This window comes from Lytechinus variegatus, chromosome 14, assembly GCF_018143015.1.
Source record: "Lytechinus variegatus isolate NC3 chromosome 14, Lvar_3.0, whole genome shotgun sequence".
Lineage (NCBI taxonomy): Eukaryota > Metazoa > Echinodermata > Echinoidea > Temnopleuroida > Toxopneustidae > Lytechinus > Lytechinus variegatus.
Window position 1 is genome coordinate 9,222,077 of NC_054753.1, and position 20,974 is coordinate 9,243,050.

General features: G+C 35.9%; 2 protein-coding genes across 3 annotated transcripts; both read right to left on the minus strand.

Moving 5' to 3' along the window:
- Positions 1-1,347: 1,347 nt before the first annotated feature.
- On the minus strand, positions 1,348-13,789 carry LOC121427582. 2 transcript variants are annotated; one of them, XM_041624043.1, is made up of 2 exons: positions 13,567-13,789; positions 1,348-3,249 (listed from the first exon to the last, which is right to left on the minus strand). In XM_041624043.1, exon 2 carries the CDS (start codon positions 3,183-3,185, stop codon positions 2,562-2,564), a length of 624 nt encoding a protein of 207 aa, XP_041479977.1. In that variant the 5' UTR covers positions 3,186-3,249; positions 13,567-13,789; the 3' UTR covers positions 1,348-2,561. The 2 variants fall into 2 exon arrangements, with proteins under 2 accessions (XP_041479977.1, XP_041479978.1); XM_041624044.1 differs by lacking the exon at positions 13,567-13,789 and adding an exon at positions 7,004-7,309.
- Positions 13,790-16,918: 3,129 nt separating this feature from the next.
- On the minus strand, positions 16,919-20,542 carry LOC121427660. The gene is made up of 2 exons (XM_041624174.1): positions 20,076-20,542; positions 16,919-17,732 (listed from the first exon to the last, which is right to left on the minus strand). Exon 2 carries the CDS (start codon positions 17,717-17,719, stop codon positions 17,084-17,086), a length of 636 nt encoding a protein of 211 aa, XP_041480108.1. The 5' UTR covers positions 17,720-17,732; positions 20,076-20,542; the 3' UTR covers positions 16,919-17,083.
- Between the last annotated feature and the right edge of the window lie 432 nt (positions 20,543-20,974).

The following is a 20,974-nucleotide window of genomic DNA, read 5'->3' on the forward strand; positions in this document are numbered from 1 at the left end:
CACCCACCAGGACAATAAAGTGTCGGCTGTTTATCATTGCATATACATGTATTCTTAAAGGTCAAGTCCACCCCAGTAAAATTTTGATTTGAATAAACAAAGAAAAATCAAACTTGAAAAATGTTGAAAAATTCATCAAAATCAAGATGTGCATATAACTGTTTTGTGAAATTAAGTGAAACTTTAGAATATCGTAACTTTCTTATTTTACATCCGATTTCGATGAAATTTTCAGTGTTATGTTTGTTGGATTTTTCTCTTTTTGTTCAAATCAACTTTTTGTTAGGGTGGACTTGCTCTTCAAAAAAAATTATATTCAAGATATCCATATTTCATTCATTTTTAATGCTTAATGAGCCTAATGTTATAGAGCCATGTTCTTATGGCACAATTCCAAATTTTGACAAAGAATTGAAATTTCTGTTATAGAGTTACCATAACAGAAAATGGAAATACATGAATTTTACATAGATGGTAAATTTGGTGTGATTTGGATGAATTACTTTTATGTTACCTTTTTTTCATATTCATGTAAATTGTATAATTGATAGAGAAGAGCAGAAGGAGAAGAGATCATCGTGTTCAAACACGATAGATAAAAAAAATGATAAAATGCAGCTAATCGCCACGCCAGAATTGAAACCGATAAATAACTGCATTTGTGAAATTTTGTTGTAAAATATCGTTATCTATTGCAAAATTCAAGTCGTCATCCCTATTAATAAGCCAGTTCGTAGTTCCTTTCTGCGCATGATCAAAAGATTCTACGCATGATCAGAAGCAGGTCATTTGTAATAAAGTGACATGGTGCTTTAAAATCTAATGAGATAAGCACCAACTTTGATGTCTTGATTATTCATATATTCTTTTGAATTGTCGTTTTCATTTACATCCACAAAAACAACAATCCTTCCACGAATGACTGGTATTTCACAGTTTGCAAAGTACATTGTGCAACATGCTAAGATATGCATTTAAAGTAGGAATGCAACAAATGCCTTCATTAAGTGTTCATTGTGTGCTATTCTAGTCACCTGGTCTATTCAATTTCTTCATCCTGCTATGTAAGGCAAGCTTAACGTAATATCTTGCTTTGAAATCTTCATTTGACCAAAATTGTCCATGAAGTAACTACGAACTGGTCTATTCAAAAAGTTCTTTTGCAGTGTAGGCCTATCTCAATCACTCTTCTCCCAATCATACACATTTCTTTAAAATATCACAAGTTTGTCTCGCATTATTCATCGTTCATAAACATTTCATAATAATCATATTAATTTCATTAAGGTATTGCCACAAACACAAATAAAAAAGAAATATACTGCAACTGTTATAGGCATTAATTTTTATTTAAAAAGTAAAATAATTGAAATACATGTAAATTTAATTGAATACGAAAAAGTTATTCTAATTTTTCTTTGACACAACTTAACCAGGCCCTCCGCTTCACTAAGAGCTTTCACTGTATTCTTCCCCACAAAGCAAATCCCATTCAGACCAAAGAGAGATCAAGATTGGCAAGATATCTCGACATTCTTTACGACTTGAACCCTCATGCACAAAACTTACTTTACCATCCGATGGTAAATTGCATGGAATCCTTGATTGTGATTGACTGCTATCCATTGTTACTGTGGTACATGCAGTTAACCATTATTGGACGGCAAAGTTTGCCACTGAAGTCGGCTTCAAAAAATGATAAATTACTAAGAGAGAGAGATCACCTTACTGTAAATACCTAACTGTAAATAAAATCGTCATCTAATGTCTTGATGAGACTGGTCAAGAACTCGGAAAAAATAGAAAATTATTAAAGGCCATGTCACTCAATATCTCTGAAAGAACATAAAGTTCCATCGTAATCTTTCAGGCGATTCATGGGTCTTTTGAAATAAAGACAAATAAAGACTTCAGATTTACAATCAACTAATTTTTTAATATGGTTTTCCATAGACTAAGATTAACAATCAATCGTTTATTTTGATCGTATCTTCCGTTACAGTGTCGTGTTCTCATCAATCTTCATACCATTTTTTCTCTGTGTTTTAAAAGTTTCCATTGATTGCTTAGTGGTAACTTCAAGACTACCTCCAGAATGTGGCCGAATTTGCAAGAAGGATTGAAACATTAGAAAGAACATTTGAATTGGCTCGTGTCTGAGAAGTCATGCGTGGGATCAAACTTTCGTGTCATTTCTGGTGTCATGCATGTGGTAGCAGTTAGACTTCGAAAGGATACTTCCACAGGATATTAGTTACCTGACTGCCGAGTGAAACTACAGAGTGGTGAAGGAATGTCCTAATGCCCTTTGGAATCATGATAACCCCATTGTAAACCCAAACACCTTCGAAGATAGGCACATCCAAAAAGTATATAGAATACAAAGAGCCATTCATTGGTACACGTTAGCACATTGATAAATATTTCTATCAGTAATCAACTTACGTTGCAGCTTTACAAAATCAGGACCACGGTGCACACCGAGTCTTTAGCTTTTTCTTCATATTACATATCGTCTCTTTTCAGCATTTGGGAAATCCTGTTTTTAAGATTGTACCGGTTCATTCAGGTAAATCCTCTTCAAAAGTGACATCACCAATATTATCAAAGGCATCGTCCTCCGATCGAGCCGGTTCCAAGGGAGCAGCTGATGCCCTTGACACTTTCTTCGCGACTCTCCCCGTACTACTTCTCTTGAAGGTCTGCCATCCTTGTTCAAGGAGTTCATCTCGCTTTGCATCCTCCACTTCAATTTGGTGTCTACGGCATAACAAATCCATCGCGACCAACACGAAGAAAGACACAACGAGGAAAATACCAACAGACAATGCCCCAACTGTTTCAGGAGATAAACTGGTTCTGAATGAAACACACTCTGAGCCTAATTCAATAGCGGCTGTGTAAGGTGTGACGCAGGCTTGGAAGCGGGTGTTGTCTTTGAGTCCTGACAGTTGAGTACTGGTAGTGTTTGCAGGGACCTCAAAAGGGACACAGATGCGACAGTCAACGCTGATCCGGAATGCCCGGAGTGTGGCGCCCTCAACGGCGATGTCCCACGAAAGAAGGGCAGAACTGTGGGTGATATCCGAAATGGAGACAGTCTGTGAAGCAGCTCGGAGAGATGTCTCTATAACAATAAGAATAGAAATCCAGATGAGCCTCCCCACCATACCGATAGATGCCATTATCACGCTACAATGTGGAGATCATTTCTGTTACTTGGAAGTTCACATGTCACGTTGACCAACCCTGCAAGACGAAGAGAAAATAGTAATAACTAAATGAACAGTAAGAAGTCTTAGTTCCACATATAATTATAAAAAAAAGAAGTCTTATATAGTTCCATGAGTAAAAATACCTTTCTTCATTAATGTACCAGACCTTTTGAGATATTTGCAAATACATGTGGGACTTTTCGTCATACACCTGATACCTATTTTACCAATTTAATATTTATACATCCCCGTTGTGTATTTTCATCCGAAGGCCCTTAGAGACATCAGTTTATATAACTGATGAGACAACTCTCAATGAATGAAACAGACCACAAGACATAAAAACATTAATAAAGTTGAAGGTAATATTCCTTATTCCAATGTAAATCTGGCAAAAAGGAAATGCATTATGCATATTCATGAAACTGTAAAGGCTGAAATGAAATTTTTTTGCAACGTCAGTATACTTGCTATGCATTTTCTTTCCAGATACATCCTTCAAATTCTTTATACCATCTCTTAAGTGAATATGCATTATATGAGTGTCATAGGATAAAAGCTTTAAAAACACGTTTCATTGATCAATAATTATCAATAAGTTTTGATTTATATATAAAAATCAATCAAAATTAATCAAATCAATTTCAAAGATTTTTTTCTGGAATGCACAGTGCATGTGGTTTGGATCCTGGGGTGAAGTGAATTTCTATTTTTCTCGTTATCTTTGGATGAACTCCTATACCTTTATCACTCCACATTGACGTGAACACATGTGCAGGGGCGTCGATCCATTTTTCAGAGGGGGGGGGGAACATGAATCAACTTTCCAATGGCGCTCGATCACACAAAGCAAACGAACTCACACACACACAGACACACACACATGCCTATATACAATATATATGATTCATGAGATAGAGATACATATCTCACCAAGAAATTAATGCGAGCGGGAAGCACACGCTGATATTTCTTTATATTCTGACCTGAAAGCTCGATATTCTAAGCATTTTTGGTACCAATGGTTAAGATGTATCTAAAAAACAATAGATGCCAGCGCGAAGTGCGAGCTGAAAATTTTGATAATTTGATTTGAAAAAAATTGGGTTTAATGGACGTTTTTAATAAAGAATAAGATATGAATATCCAACAAAAGATTATTGTAAATCGAAGCGGGAGTTCTTTTGAGGAGAACTGAAAATGGGACATTCTATTCACCTATTTTAACATGAAAAGTACGGGTTTTTGCTACATAAATGATGCGAGCGCGAATTTGTTTTATATTCCAATCTGAAAAGCGTTCATTTTATGCACGATTTTAATTAAAGAACGAGTTGGTGTATCTCGATCTCGCTTGCTGATTTCTGTGTAACATTACAATCTTATTTCATTTTTGCACATGCGGAATTATGGGGGGGGGGGGCAAAACGATATGTTTGCCCCCCAATATTTTCATAGGTGGGGTGATCGCCCCCCCTGCCCCCATGATCGACGCCTCTGCACATGTGCGTGCCTTCGTTATGCCCCAAGTGCGAATTTGGGGTGGGATATGATCGGTATTGATCCCACCTCTTGGACCATTTTATTGTTATTGCTGGTCAATATTTTCGGTTGAAAATGCCCCCTTTCGCTCTCATAAATCCTGGATCCGCCCATGGAGTACCCTTCGAGTGCCCCCCTCCTTGTGAAGTCGAGTAATATATAGCGCAAAGCGGTCATACAACCATAATCCCCTGATTCGATTGGCAGATTTATTCGGTCCTCAACGATACACAACCACCCCCATAATTATCAAAGTTATTAATAACCGCACAATTCCATTAAGGCTCAGAAAGGAAACTTCAACAAGATCATTATCAAACGCCCAAGGGACTTCATGGGGTTCGAAAGCGGAAGTGACGTATGAGGTTATGACGTATGGAGCAAAGTATTCAACATACCAAACCAGGATGTAGCCTAATTTGCAGCAAATTCCATACTTTGTGGCAAAAAAAAAATGAAATCATAATGATACAGTATTTATGTTAGTCCCATTTAAACAAGAATCATGATATTTATTCTCTTGAGAAAAGTTTTGAAAAAATCTTGCCTGACAGAGAAAAAGATCTAGTGACTAAATAAAATTAATTATGAAAATTCTGACTTGATTTACAAAATAATTAGCTGTTTACCTGGGTACGAAACTATTCATGAATTCAATAACCCGCGACTGTACTGGTTGATTCTTACAATGTCATGTTTCTTGCTAGTATTACACGTAATTTGATTCAATTCTATCATATTACAGAAATAATCTTCATAAGAAGGATGTATTCATACAGATTGAGGAATATGATGATGATAATAATAACAATAATAATTATAACTACAATAATAATGATAAATATAACAATAATAAAAATAATAATAATAACAACAACGATTTACATTATTTTTATTTTCATTTTATGACGATCTGTCTCTAAGCGCGCACACATGACATTATATGACTTTCGTATACTACAAAAACGCCATGAACGCCGGTTTTAATTTTATACCAGCCTGGTATCTCTATCGTTGACACCAGAGTAGCGTTGAAACAACACCGGTTAATAATCAAATAGATATTGGTTTAACAATAATTGGTGTTGTTTAAAATGCCTAATTGGTGTTAGCCTAACGCCGATATGGATACCAGACTGGTGTCAAATTATCACCGTCGTTTTTGCAGTGTCATGACAATGATGAAAAAACACAGCAAAAGCTGTGGTGTTAACCGGTGTTCATAGAGGACCACACTAGTTGTTTTACAAAGGTGTTAAATTAGTGGTGTTAGTTTTATACCTATAGGTGTTATTACAACACCTTGAGTTGTTACATTTACACTCTTTGGTGTTATGTTCAATCTCTAGGGTGTAATTTTAACACCTCAGGGTGTGGTCCTCTATTAAAAGTTTTAACACCGCAGTTTTTACAGTGAAGAAAGCATGATAATACCATGTGAAGAAAGTGAACCAGAAATAAAGGAAAGGTTCGAAGGTAGAATAATAATAAAAAAGATGGAATGAAATATTTTCAAAGAATGGAAAATAATGTTACCCCACGACTAAGACCGAATTAACACAAAAAAAGACAGCGCAAAAACTCTGCTGTTGATTAACACCAGCCCGGAATCCATACATGTCCACAACAGAGAAGTGTTAAACAACACCAGTTTCGTTTTGGTCTAACACCAGAAAGGTGTTTATACAACACCAATTAGTATTAAAACATCATAGGTTTGATTCCAAACTGGTGTTGTTTCCATACTTCTCTGGTGTGGACATATATAGCTTCCGGGCTGGTGTATAGAATCAACACCGGAGTTTTTGCAGTGGAGAATAGGTGGACATGTTGAAGAAATGAACAAGGAAGTCGGGATTTGGTGAATAATACGCTATGGCGTTGATCTTAGATGCATGGATTCTATATCAAATTTGGTTTCGCGATAATATCTTCCCGTTTCAATCGTAAGACACAGGGTGTAAAAATGCGAAGAAATCCATAAGCTAAGGCCTCATAGCTATCGGATTTTCTACGGGTCGGCAGAAGTTTAAAAGCTTTATTTCTGATTTGTAAATGTTGGATATTGGGAAAAAAATAAACCAGCACTGATAATGAAATAAATCACATATCCGGAAATAAAATCAATGTTTGTGCATTTAGTATAACGGCCGGGCCTTCAAAAAGTGCTAGTAATTATACCATTAAAAATCATTGATGATCATAATTTACACTGGTACACTGGCATCAATATATATGTAACTCACCCGTATGCATTCATGAGTCAAGCCGCCTCTGTATATGCAAACTGTCTCTCAATTTCTCAATATCCAAAACTGCGCAACGACAACCATGCATGCATCATTTCTACTCTTCAACTTCATCATGGGTATAATAACTACCAGATAATGACACAAAATCACGTAAAGGGTTCGCTTCCTCTAAGCTTGCCTGTAACTATGTTGGCTGTCCTTTTCAATTCAAGAATGCAACCGATTCCAACAGATGTCCCGAAATATGGATTCGCATTAATATACAGGCATGACAGAAATCTCTTCGAGGCTTACATTACATGTGAGTATACAGTTTCGGGTTTCTACACAATACAGACAAAAAACCAACAAGACAGGCAGAAAAAAAATCACAATACAGGCAAGGTCTTAAGCAGAATGGTATCATATTCTATGAGTGCTTCCTCCTCTGGCTCAGCATGCATCAAGCCGGGGTAGCGAAAGGTACAGAGGGAACTAGGGGAACTACCCCCCATAGGCCTATACGTATCGTTTGATGAGAGTCATAATGTCGACATTGAAGATGTTGAATAAATCAACCATTTGGCGTGTTTGGGGATAAAAACTTATCAATGGATTTCCGCCAGGGCCGTGGAATCGATCATCACAGAAAAGATCTAGATATAGCTTTACACGACTGTGAAAGATAGAAAGAATAAAAAAAGAGGGTAGGTTGAATGAGGCTGAACGAAGAGAGGAAAAGAAAGAGAGAGGGAGGGAAGGAGGATAGAGAGAAAGCGTGTTGGAATGCTCACCAGGGAGTGGAGACAGTACACAGAATTTATGCGACTATGCTAGTATGGGCTAGTATCTGATGACCGGCCGGGGTATATCGGATCTACAACACTTCTTCTTTCGGTTCCGTTGTGATAACCAACACACCCACTTTTATGATACAATAAAAGGCCGATATGATTAATTTTCATCGCCGAGGTCATGACCCTAAACTATTGCTGGTCAGTCAATATCATAAACTGTAACTGGTTCTTGAGGAATAAGGAGGATGTTCTAAAGATTTAGTGCACTCCTTGTAAGCGACCACTGGATTGGTCAAATAATCAATGTTACCGACCAAAATAAGAATTTACCAACAAAACTTTGGAACCAATTATTCTTTTTATTTCGTCACGTTTTTTTTGTCGGGAAACATTCCAAACCAATCAACAATATGCCATTAAAATAATTTAGCTTTGATATGTCTGGAGTCTGTTTCATTTGAGTAACTATACGAGTTTAGATATCATCCAATAACTAATGATTACATCCTCGTTGGTTTCCAGTTACCCTTCCAGTGAAACCGAGCCTAATATCACAGGACACTCTTCATTAAAATCTTTACGGTCAACTTGTTTCTGTTGACAAGGTTGATATTGTCAAAATAAAGAATATAGATTATTTTTGTCCGGATGTATATTTCGCAGGTTTTGATACTATTCCATATCCGTTACTTGCAGGAAGAGAGGATAGCGCTACGAGGGAATGAGCGACCGCCCCTTATGAACATGATCATGATCAGTGGCGTAACTACGGGGGGAGGGCACGTGCCCCCCATCGGCTTGTAAAAAAAGAGGGGAAGGAAAAAAAAGAACGAAAGAGAAACGTAGTGGAAGAAGAAGATTATTATTAATCATATTTTGTTACATTTCATTATATCTTTTATATCATATTACATAAGAAATAATTTTTCATGACTTTATGAAACATAATTTGCTTAGTGCCTATGTGTTCATCATTCCTGGTGCTCACATTGCCCGTTTAATGAAAAATACAATCATATTGTACTAAAACATCCCGTTTTGAGTATATACACCAAACATATTTCCTTGCACTACGAGTTATTTTATGTAGTGACATATGCTTCTTTTTCATTACTCCGTAAACATGGTCAAGTCAGATCCCTCCTTTAAGATCTGAATATGAAGCATTTCCAGTCCGTGCTTACGTTCGCAATAGTAGATTGGTGAGATATGTCTGATCTTCATGAATCCTTAAAACAGTATTTAAAGTGGACGAACTATGATTTGAAAATAAAATGCTTCTAATGTCCCTTTTAGGTCTTAATATAAAAATGTTCATCTCGCGCTTCGCGCTCGCATTATTTGATAAGTGAGATACATATCCGTTTAATGTATCCATAAGGCAAGCATACATGCAATTGAGCGCGCTTCGCGAGGCCACTTAGTGACTCAATTTTTTTTGCCCCCCATTCCCGTGACCCACGTTACGTGAAAACGGAGAAAAGGAAGAATAAAAAGATGAAAATCATGAAAATGGAAGAATAAAGAAGTGCATTAGAACGAGAGGTATGGGTCATGTAAATATATATACCCCGTTTAAATGGAGAATATAATGACATCACCTTTTTGTCATCTTGCCCTATCAAATAAAGGTAGAATCTGATCCAATGAGGTCAATCGCACTGTTTGATCATCTTATAGCTTTGTGAGCTATATATCGTAAATATTTGAAGAAATTAAGGCGCTTCAAAAAGTAAATACCCCCCAAATGAGTATATATTTGGTGTCAAAATTGTTCCTCTTATGGTATGAAATATGCAAATGTATAGTTGAAAAATGTGTTATCATTCTATTTGGAAAAAATATATACATAAGTACAACTACAATATAAAACCTACACAGTACGGGTAAAGAATCAGGAAATGCTTGAACAATAGAGGTAGGCGTTTCATAAAGCTGTTCGTAAGTTAAGAGCGACTTTAAGAACGACTGGTGATTTTTTTTGTGGTAAATGGTATATTCATTGGCGATAGTTTAGCGCGTAAGAAAGGATCACCAGTCGTTCTTTAAGTCGCTCCTAACTTAAGAACAGCTTTATGAAACGGCCCCCAGGACTAAGGTTGATGCTTGCTGGCTTGGCTTTAACTGAACTTTTCATGAGAAGTGCCAACTTCTGCTTTTGCCTTTTTTATACCCTTAATAATAATGATAATAGTAGATGCTTATATAGCGCATAATATTCTACAGAATCTCTATGCGCTTTACAGAGGAGGTAATTAAGTCTTATACAGGTATACTTAGAATAAAATACATAAATACTAAATGAAAGATTCAGAAACACTACATCACAAGATACTAGTAAATGATCTGTTGATACCAAATAATAACACGTATATGACTTCAAGAACAGGAGCATGAAAAATGCGTGTCTGCCAGCTAGGCGAACATATGAAAAAATTTAGACAACATTACCCTTACCCCACCCAAAAGAAAGTTTCTTAGAAATGTTGGATATAAAAAGATTTCGTTTTAGGCCCATTCACTTGTTTTCGTGGCCTGTATACCTAGGGGTATACCTCCATTTATTGTCAACAATCTTCTTCATACATATATGTTAAAATAGATACAGCACCGTCTATGCCCTTTTCACAATCATGACAATCGAACCATAATGTCTCCCTTATGTTCTTCTTCCATTTCTCCTCTCCACTATAGGTCATTATAGGCCTTAACGATCATTATCCATACTCCCAATAACATGATGATGATGGGTATTAGCAATGTACACAATAATAGGTCGTGATCTCATATCAACCAATGATTAACGCTAGTTTATTTGACTGTGATTTATCATTTTTCAGTCGCCGGTAACTATTTACTAAGTACATTAAAGGATATAACGATAGATTTAACAGATAGATAGACATATATCGACAGGTATAGATAGATAAATAAATGATTTAACATTTCACTCTTTTCCTTTCTTTCTGTTTTTCAATTTTCTTCTTGAGCGTGGAAGTTTGGAGAGGAGGCGGCGCGGAGGGGGTGTCCCAAACACCTCATCTTTATGTAAGAGATAGATTTAGATAGATAAATAAATGGATCAGATAGATAGATAGAAAATGAGTGAGAGAGAGGTTGGGGAGAGAGAGAAGGGGGAGGGAGTGAGAGGGAGGTCGGGGGGGGGGAGAGAGGAGGGTGGGGTGGGGTACTCTGATCGTTTCTGATGGAGTTTATCAAAAGTGCCGGTCACGGGCAGTTACACAAAACTTGACACCATCACAAATTCGAACTTGCTGTTGCCTAGCTTGCCTCAGTGATTCTTTCCTTTCACTCTTGCTTCCTTTGACATTTCTAAAGGAACTAAGACACATCCCTGGGGAACACCTAATTAACTATAATAAACGTCAGACACGGGAAATGGTGAATAAAGTGAATCGTTGATAAATATGGCTATATACGTTTACAATTGCTTCCAGATGAACTCTAAATCTAAATTGTTAAATCGAAGAGTGACTATGAATACATTATTTTTCAAAATGTGAGATAAAAACCTTTTGTCTGGTTTAATGAAACTTTATCACGCTAAAGCCAACAATTATAGTCTTAAATCTTTCATTTTCATAAGTGTAATTCTATTGGTAATGTGCATGGTCACTCTTTAAATTGCCATTTAAATTTTAAGTTTTAGATTATAAATAATCATTTTCCTCTCTTTATACTGTACTACAACATTAAAGGAAAAGTCCACCCCAACAAAAACTTGATTTGAATAAAAAGAGAAAAATTCAACAAGCACAACGCTGAAAATTTCATAAAAATCGGATGTATAATAAGAAAGTTATGACATTTCATTTTAACAAAATAGTTATATGAACGAGTCACTTACATCCAAATTAGAGTGTTGATGATGTCACTCACTCACTATTTCTTTTGTTTTTTATTGTTTGAAACATGAAATATTTTGATTTTTCTTGTCATTGTCATGTGAAATGAAGTTTCATTCCTCCCTGAACACGTGGAATTCCATTATTTTAACATTTTGTGCTTCAGGCAAGGAGGTCCTTATCATCAAACTCGTAAAAATTGAAAAAAATTGTATAATTCAAAAAATAAAAAACAAAAGAAATAGTGAGTGAGTGACATCATCGACTCTCTCATTTTGGATGTAACTGATTCGTTCATATAAGCGAAACTTTGAAATGTCATAACTTTCTTATTTTACATCCGATTTTAATGAAATCTTCAGCATTGTGCTTGTCTGATTTTTCTTTATTGATTCAAATCATCATTTTCTGAGGTGGACTTGACCTTTAAGTATGCCTCTCTACTCTTAACATGTTTTATCTCGACATGTGATAGTTGTATTTTTTCGGAGAATAATTAGTTTCTTTCCAATTCTTTGAATTTATCAAACCGTGCATGGAAAGTACGCTGATTGTAAAATGTACTGTGAATTTAACATCATGGAGCAAAAAAAACCCCAAACAAAATGACCCCGCCAACAACACAACCCACCCATGCGAAGTCTCAATTAACACAATTAGGGTAATAAAAGAAAACAAGTTTCTTTTGAAAACTCGCTTGCAAAGTATTTTGATTTTATGGCTTATCTTGTTTTAGGACACTTTTTTTAATGGTAAAAAGTGACTATATTCCTTTTGAAAAGAAATTACGTAATTGTTGATAGAAACTGCCTATCAAGTGCCTCTCTGATAAATAATCTATCAATTTGAAAAGATTTGTTTTATATTAACTTTGGCTAATGCCACGAATACTACACGGAATGGCGTAGGTATGTTAAAAAGACATAAACGCTAAATAACTGCAAGAACATAACAACAACAGCAACGACAATAACAATAATAATAATAATAACAATAATGATGATGATGATAATAATAACAATAATAATAGTAATACTACTACTACTACTACTACTACTACTACTACTACTACTACTACTACTACTACTACTACTACTACTACTACTATTACTACTACTACTACTACTACTACTACCACTACTACTACTACTATTACTACTACTATTACTACTACTACTACTACTACTACTACTACTACTACTACTACTACTACTACTACTACTACTACTACTACTACTACTACTACTATTACTACTACTACTACTACTACTACTACTATTACTACTACTACTTCTACTACTATTACTACTACTACTACTACTACTACTACTACTACTACTACTACTACCACTACTACTACTACTACTACTACTACTACTACTACTACTACTACTATTACTACTACTACTACTACTACTACTACTACTACTACTACTACTACTACTACTACTACTACTACTATTACTACTACTACTACTACTACTACTACTATACTACTACTACTTCTACTACTATTACTACTACTACTACTACTACTACTACTACTACTACTACTACTACTACTACTACTACTACTACTACTACTAAGAACAATAACAATATACAATTACTACTACTACTACTACTACTAATAATAATAATAACAATAATAATATCAACAGTGTTATCTTATAAAGCGCACACACCGTCCGACGCCGCTCTTCACGCTAGCCCATCAACAGTTCGTTTATATACACACAAAAAGTCCATAAAAAGGAATACAGGAACCTTTCACTATTTTTTAAAGCCAATGTGTACATTATATCACTACAAACGGTAATTGATATTGTGGACATATAGACAGAAATGATCCCGTGAAAACAGATTATCCAACCTACTTCTTGAAATAGCATACATTGTAAGTAAAAATACTCACCGCTAAATAGAGACGAAGTCCAACCAGTGAACAGAGACCTGTATGGTCCCAAAATAAAATGAACTTCCAACTTTAGGTGTAATTCAATAGAAAAAGTACAAAAAAATCTCCAACTGTATACGCATCAGAGGACGTCAAATTGTTATGCTAATTTGGAATACCAAAGGAATGTTGTTGACAATAGAGGCTTGGTATTGACAAGGTTTTGAATATCAAGCATGATCAGATCCGATCGAGTCAAAGTTTTCACGAGAGTGCAATTGGAACACGGAAATAGTATGAGGGAGAGGAAAAGGGAGAAAGGAGAAAAAGGAAGTGAAAGAGAAAGGAGAGAGCGATAACGATGGATCGATAAGGGGAGAGGGGGGCCCCCCAAAAGTCGGTAGAACTTGAGGGGGAGGAGAGAGGCAGAGGGTGGGAGGGAGGGGAAAAGCAGGAAGAAGGAGCCACATAAACCGGGGGGGGGGGGGGCTTCAGGCCCCACTTTTTCCAAAACTAAAACGTAAAAATGACCATCTGATTGTGTTTTTTTGAATGGTCAGCGCCCCACTTTTTCCAAAAGTGCGGTACAAAAACGTAAACATAACCTTCAGATTGTGAGTTTTTACATGGTCAGTCTTCCACTTTTGACTCAGCCCCCCCCCCCCCGTTCCACAGCCCCTATAAAGGAGGGAAGTGGAAGAGGAGGTTTGATGCCATTGGATATTATCATTAATTGTGAATGAAGATAATGACCATAATTACGAATTTAATATGCTGAGTCGATAATGGGTGATGTCACAGGGGGGGGGGGGTGGTCAGGGGAGACACCCTTCTTCCACTTTTCATTAAAAAATATGAAAAAAACATCCGAAAAAAAGAGAAAAGGGAGAAATAAAATAGAAGAAGAACATAAGAAGGCGAGATCTTGACTGTGAAACTCGATCATACCCATAATGATAATGAGCATTTGATTGAGAAGAGAATTACTAATAGTCTTGCCCAATCCACTAAAAATAAGAAAGAAAGAAATCCTGGAGTTGTCCAGGGCTATGAACATTCAATACATATCGAGAGTTTTTACATGACAAATGTTGACTAAGTTTACTTTTTCACCGCACACATTTTTTTTTCATTACTTTTATGAAATATATACCAAAAGAAAACAAATCATTCAATCAGAACTGAAATTGAAAGAAAGTTATAATTTTATTCAAATGAAACTAATGCAAGTAATCAAGACAGTGGAAACTGAAAACCAAATCTACTTTGTCAGAAAAAGAAAAAAAAATAGATCAGGGGTTCTTTAATTTCTTAAATTTGTAATTTTTTTATAAATGAAAAAAACATTTGTAAAACATTGCATATTACGAAAGGAAAGAGTAAAAATAGAAAATATATTACACATGGTTTGTTTTATTTATTGTTTTTCATTTCACAGCAACGAACACACTTTTGTTGCATTTTATTTGAACTATTGCTCATAATCTTACCAGGCCTTCACTTTTTTTCAATTTTAAGTACTAGTACCGTAAATGTCTGCCAATTGTCGATTACTTCATTGTGTGATAATAGGGAAAACCAAAGGGGGAGATGTGAGGGGGGGGGGGGGACAAAATTAATCTAAATTTTCACTGTTAAAGTTAACAATGAAAACTCAGATTAATTTCTCGACAGAAAACCCCTCACATGCACACAACAACATAACGTCAATCTACGCAAACCCAATGATCACACGTGTACTTTACACCAATGTCGGATTTATGTTGTAAGTTTAAAACCATATCACAACTTCATTATTATTGTATTATTATGACAAATTTGCAGGGTGTAATTGAACATCCGTGTGGGAGGTTCTTCGCTAAAATTGACTGGTCTTATTATCAACACCCTTGTGTCGTCGCTGCAATTTACACCCTGAATTAAAAAATATGCACTATAAAAACTGTGGTGTTAAAACTGACACCAGTTGGTGTTAATAGAGGACCACACCCTGAGGTGTTAAAATAACATCCTATAGATTGAACATAACACTACAGAGTGTAAGTGTAACAAACCAAGGTGTTGTAATAACACCTATAGGTGTAAAACTAACACCACCAATTTAACATCGGTGTAAAATAACTGGTGTGGTCCTCTATGTACCCCAGTTAACACCATAGTTCTTGTTGTATGCGTATCGTTATACCTAGCCGAATAGTCGAGTGTACAACACCAAGTATCATCAGTCTGCTGCAGTGTCAAATCAACACCGAAATGTGTCATGTGACCACTTTTCATCATCACATTATAGTTTTTGCATCTGCTTTTGTTACTGATACTTCCTTTGAATCATTTGTTTTGTTTTGTTTTTTTTTTTTGTTTTGTAATAGTACTTATGAAATCCTTTTATGACACGCGTATATACAGTGCGTCCCAGAAAAAACGAAACCGAGATTTAGCGATCATTTATCATTACTTAATCCTAAATAAAATAGACAAATGACCTACCAATTTAAAGCTTAGAATCTCCTCTTTCATCTGATATTACTTAGGTTATTTCTTATTCACGCATGAGTGAGCAAAAACCATTTGAACAAAGGATATCAAAAACTCATTTGGCGGGGGGTATCTGGTTTTCAAAAAGAAAACCACATTTTTGAAAAGTTCAATATCTCCTCTTTAATTTGATACCTAAATTACAGAAAATGGTCACGAAATAACAAAGTTCTGGTCATTTGAAATAAAGGCTTGAATTTCAATAATTTCATAAAATGAAGAGGTTCTCCAGGATGGCTTTCAAACTCTCTCGACACTCTGTTTTGTTGACGATCAGCCATGCATTAAATCTTTTGTTCACCATGCGAAAGCTTCTGTGGGAAACCGGTGAAAACATGTTTATCTCATGAAATTATGGAAATACAAGCCTTATTTCAAATGAACAGAACTTTTTTATTTCTTGACCATTTTTTGTAATTTTGGTACCAAATTAAAGAGCAGATATTGAACTTTTTAGAAATGTGGTTTTCTTTTTGAAACCAAGATAGCCCCCGCCAAATGAGTTTTTGGTATCCTTTGTTCAAATGGTTTTTGCTCACTCATGCGTGAATAAGAAATAACCTAAGTAATATCAGATGAAAGAGGAGATTCTAAGCTTTAAATTGGTAGGTCATTTGTCTATTCTATTTATGATTAAGTTATGATAAATGATCGCTAAATCTCGGTTTCGTTTATTCTGGGACGCACTGTATAATGTTGGTATTGATATTCTATGTTAATACAGATCTGGAAAGTGTATCATTAGTTTTTTTTTTCGTCTGGCAACTTTCATTGATTTTGATTGGCTGAGTAAAGTTCCTATAAAAACTTATAATACCGTGGAGATTAAATGTACATCTTCAAGATAAAACGTAGTAGGCCTATGTCGGGTAAAACATCAAGCTCTCATGAAATGATTCACGTTCACAAAACGCTTCCCGGGTGTCTCAAAAAGAATGTTTTTCGCAAATGATGCAGTAACCTCTGTAACCTCTGCAGAATCGGAGAGTGCTTGACTTGCTCAAGGTGTACGATCACCATGATCACCATCAACAGCTTCCAAGAAGTCGCGAACGCTCTCAGTCCTCTTTTTCTTCGACCATTCTCTCATCTTCTTAGCATCCACCGTTTCATTCAATGTTTGTACCGGAAATACGACCTGGATTCCGAGTGAGATCCCGGCGACGAGGAGTATCCCTCCCGCACAGCCCAAGGCGGCGATGTTGGGCAGACTCCACGTTGCGAACTCCGTCGTGAACGCAACGCATTGATCCTTTTCCTGCGATACGACCACAGAATCTGAGTTGCACTCGTCGTCATCATCGTCCCCGTCGAGGCGGACGACGTCCACACAAGCGAAGTATGACGTGTATGGCTGGATACCGGTAAATGTCTTCGAGGTTTCGTTGACAAACATGCAACCTGAACCGACATTGAAGTTGAGACTATACTGAAGTCTGATATAATTTCGCAGTAAGTCCGTTTGGTTGTCGCTGTCGAGTTCAATGATCAGCCAGTTAAATGAAACACTCGTCGTTGTGATGTTATCCACGGTGAGATTAGCGATACGGAGGGCGGACGATGAGGGCGCTAGACTAAGTAGCATTATGAGCCCGAGAAGCATGGAGACAAAACTCAGAACAAAGCAGTTTTCCATTACGATGAAGACTCTATTTCGACAGGAGAACACAAGAGAAAGAAGAAGAAAAAAATATACAATATTAAGATCATTTTGCGTGAATTAGGAATAGACATTATACCTTTTTATTTCAATTTCAATTGAAATATTCATGTTTATTACAAAGATATAAAGATAAATACAAAGATATTATCAATGAGTAGAAGAATAAACCAGTTGTCTCATGAGACAACAGGTTATTTCTTCTAATCAATCCTTAACCATGATGAAATTCTCCCACATCATCAAAGATATTAATCCCTTCTTCATAAGTTAACCCAATAAAATTTAAAAGCATCTGTGAAGATAATAGGGATTTAATTTCATCGTGCCATGAATTGAATAATGACATTTATTACCATTTTTTTGTAATGTAATATAATAATTCCATTTATATTTTTTCTCATATAATGCACCAATTATTGTTAAACACCCGTCTACCTCAAATCAATGCCATTAATGAATACATGAGTCAGTGTTTAAAAATGCCAAACATGCATGTTGGACTTAATAAATCAGGTAAAAAATTCCATAAATAGGCATGTACAGTTACGTGCGTAGTGTGGCAATAATTGTTAGGGGCTGTGATTTTTTATTTTACATGGTACACTTGGAAATTGGCAAAGCGAAACGAATATCCAACAGTTTTAAAATCAATTAGTAACTCTGGCCTGTGAAACCCCCATGAAATTACCAAATAAGAACATTCTTTAAGTGTTATGTATAGCAACCCCTGCAACCTTTTGGATTTCCCCTTTTCATATTTTGTATTGTTCAATATTCAGTTAATATGTACATGTTTTTATTTTCTTCGTTGTTTTGTAATTAAAAAAAAATGCAAAAGCAATAGATGAAATGAAATGTTATTTTAGTTTATATAATGCTGTTCTGATTGAATCGAATAACTTACATTATGCAGTTTTGTAATTTTGTGTCAGATATAAGAGTGTGGGGATAACTGCACACTTTGAACCTTTCATCAGTGTAAGTGTATGTTTTCACAGTGTGTTCACAAAGTTTCTGTTTCTGTTTGCGGTAACTCCCGTAGGAACTCGGCAGGACAGCATTTTTTTGCTGGTAAACGCCAAGCTGAAATATAACCAATTACTTTGGAAACATTTTACGTCTAGTTTAATCAGTCATAGTGGCTGACGTAATAAGTGGACTATATGAAGATGTGATTCACAATGGAAAAAAATGCTCAAATTCAACAGTGTGAAGATGTTTTCACACTGTCATGACTGTGGACACCTCGACATGCAGAGTGAATGTTCACAGTGTTTTCACACGGTCGACTATGTGAATGTGATTCACACTGTTGAACTGTTCAAATCTGAGTGAGTAATTCTGAGTAAATCTGACTGACATTTGCCCGTATTCTGAAGTCGGGTTTAACTTTAACCCAGGTTTAAAGTTGTGGTTTAAGTATGGGGAGCCAAAAGTATCAAAGTTGTATGTTTCTTATGTTAACTGGGCTCTCTCCTGATTCATCGATGGTAAAGACAATCCTCTATTTATACTTCCTACACAATTATGAATGTATTGAGAGCCGAATGAGCTGAAGTATGATATCTCTATTATTAGTAATTATGTAACTAATAGCTGTCCATACTTAAACCACAACTTTAAAGCTGAGTTTAAGTTAAACCCGACTTTAGAATAAGGGCCATTGTGTTCCACACTGTGAATACACTGTGGGACTCTGCGTTATTTCCAGTAGGGATATACCACAGCAAAACCTGTGGTGTTATTAACCGGTGTACATAGAGGACCACACCAGTTATTTTACACCGGTGTTAAATTGGTGGTGTTAGTTTTACACCTATAGGTGTTATTACAACACCTGTGGTTGTTACATGGTGTTCTGTTCAATCTCTAGGTTGTTATTTTAACACCTCAGGATGTGGTCCTCTATCAACACCGATTGGTGTCAGTTTTAACACCACAGTTTTACAGTGTAGCATTACATAACATGATATAACACAATAAAATGCCATGCAACCCGGCACCACACTATCATAGAACATATTATAATATGCTCCATATTATCTTTATTAGCAATAATATGGAGCTTTAAACTGAAGGTGAAAAAACAAGTAAAACGTAAAGAGTAAATAGACACAAAGTCTATGATATTTGAGTTTATGTTATGCTATGGTGCAACGTAATGATTAACATAGCACAATATAACATATTAAAAATTAAATATTATAACACAAAATAACATGACATAACAAACATCATCTAAATAACATAATTTATCATAACATAACACAACACAATAAAGGACAACATAACATGACTTTCATGACTTTAATGGTATTGAAGCACTCACCTAACAATTTATTTTTCTTTATCCTTTGCTTATCAGCATGATCAGGCAGTCGTACTCTCATTTGCTTTGATGCAGTTGAAACCTTCAAACATACTTCAAAGAGTTATGTTTCAGGTAGAATTCAATCCTAACGAATGCATGCAGTCTCAAAGATTATTCCTCAAACTTCAATAAAAAATCTCGGTTAGATCTGGTTATAACATCGAACATTTCTAGCACGGACCGGGTATAAAAACAAGGATAACGTTTCAGTTCCAAAACAAAAGAACCACCAGTATAGCACTGCCTACCAGTCGAAACGCTCACAATATCCGATCACAGACATCGAAAAACATGTATATATCTATTAACATTCATATTCATATTATATTACAGCCACTGAGCGATCGCGTCAAAGCCAGGGAAAGGTAGAGGTTGAAAGGAATTCTTCCATGGTTCAAGGACCATCAACAATGGCCTCTTCTGGTGTCTTGGTTACTAGAACGTGATTGGGTGTTGAATTAAAATTATTATCCTGGTTTTGTTTGCATCTTTTTTTTTTCAAAGCGCCCAACGCAGAAACAGTAGGACTGAGCGACGTGGGGGGGGGGGGGTGGGAGAGAGATGCGAAAGGGGCACCCTTATGTTTTGCAAATACAGTGTAACGAAACTTTATCTTTCTCTTGGGGTATAGAAAAATTATGCACAATCGTATTACTATTTGTAATTTTACACACTGCTTCTCATTGAGTCTTTTGTTCTACGGTTGTAAACAGTAATAATATCCCACAAAACCTCCAACCCCGAAACCACCTCATCCCCAGCCCGGTGGCACTTCCATTAACGATTAGATACCAGGCGCGACCAAAGAAACGCGTAAAAAGGATCTCTTTTTCCAAGATTGGGCACGTTACGTACGT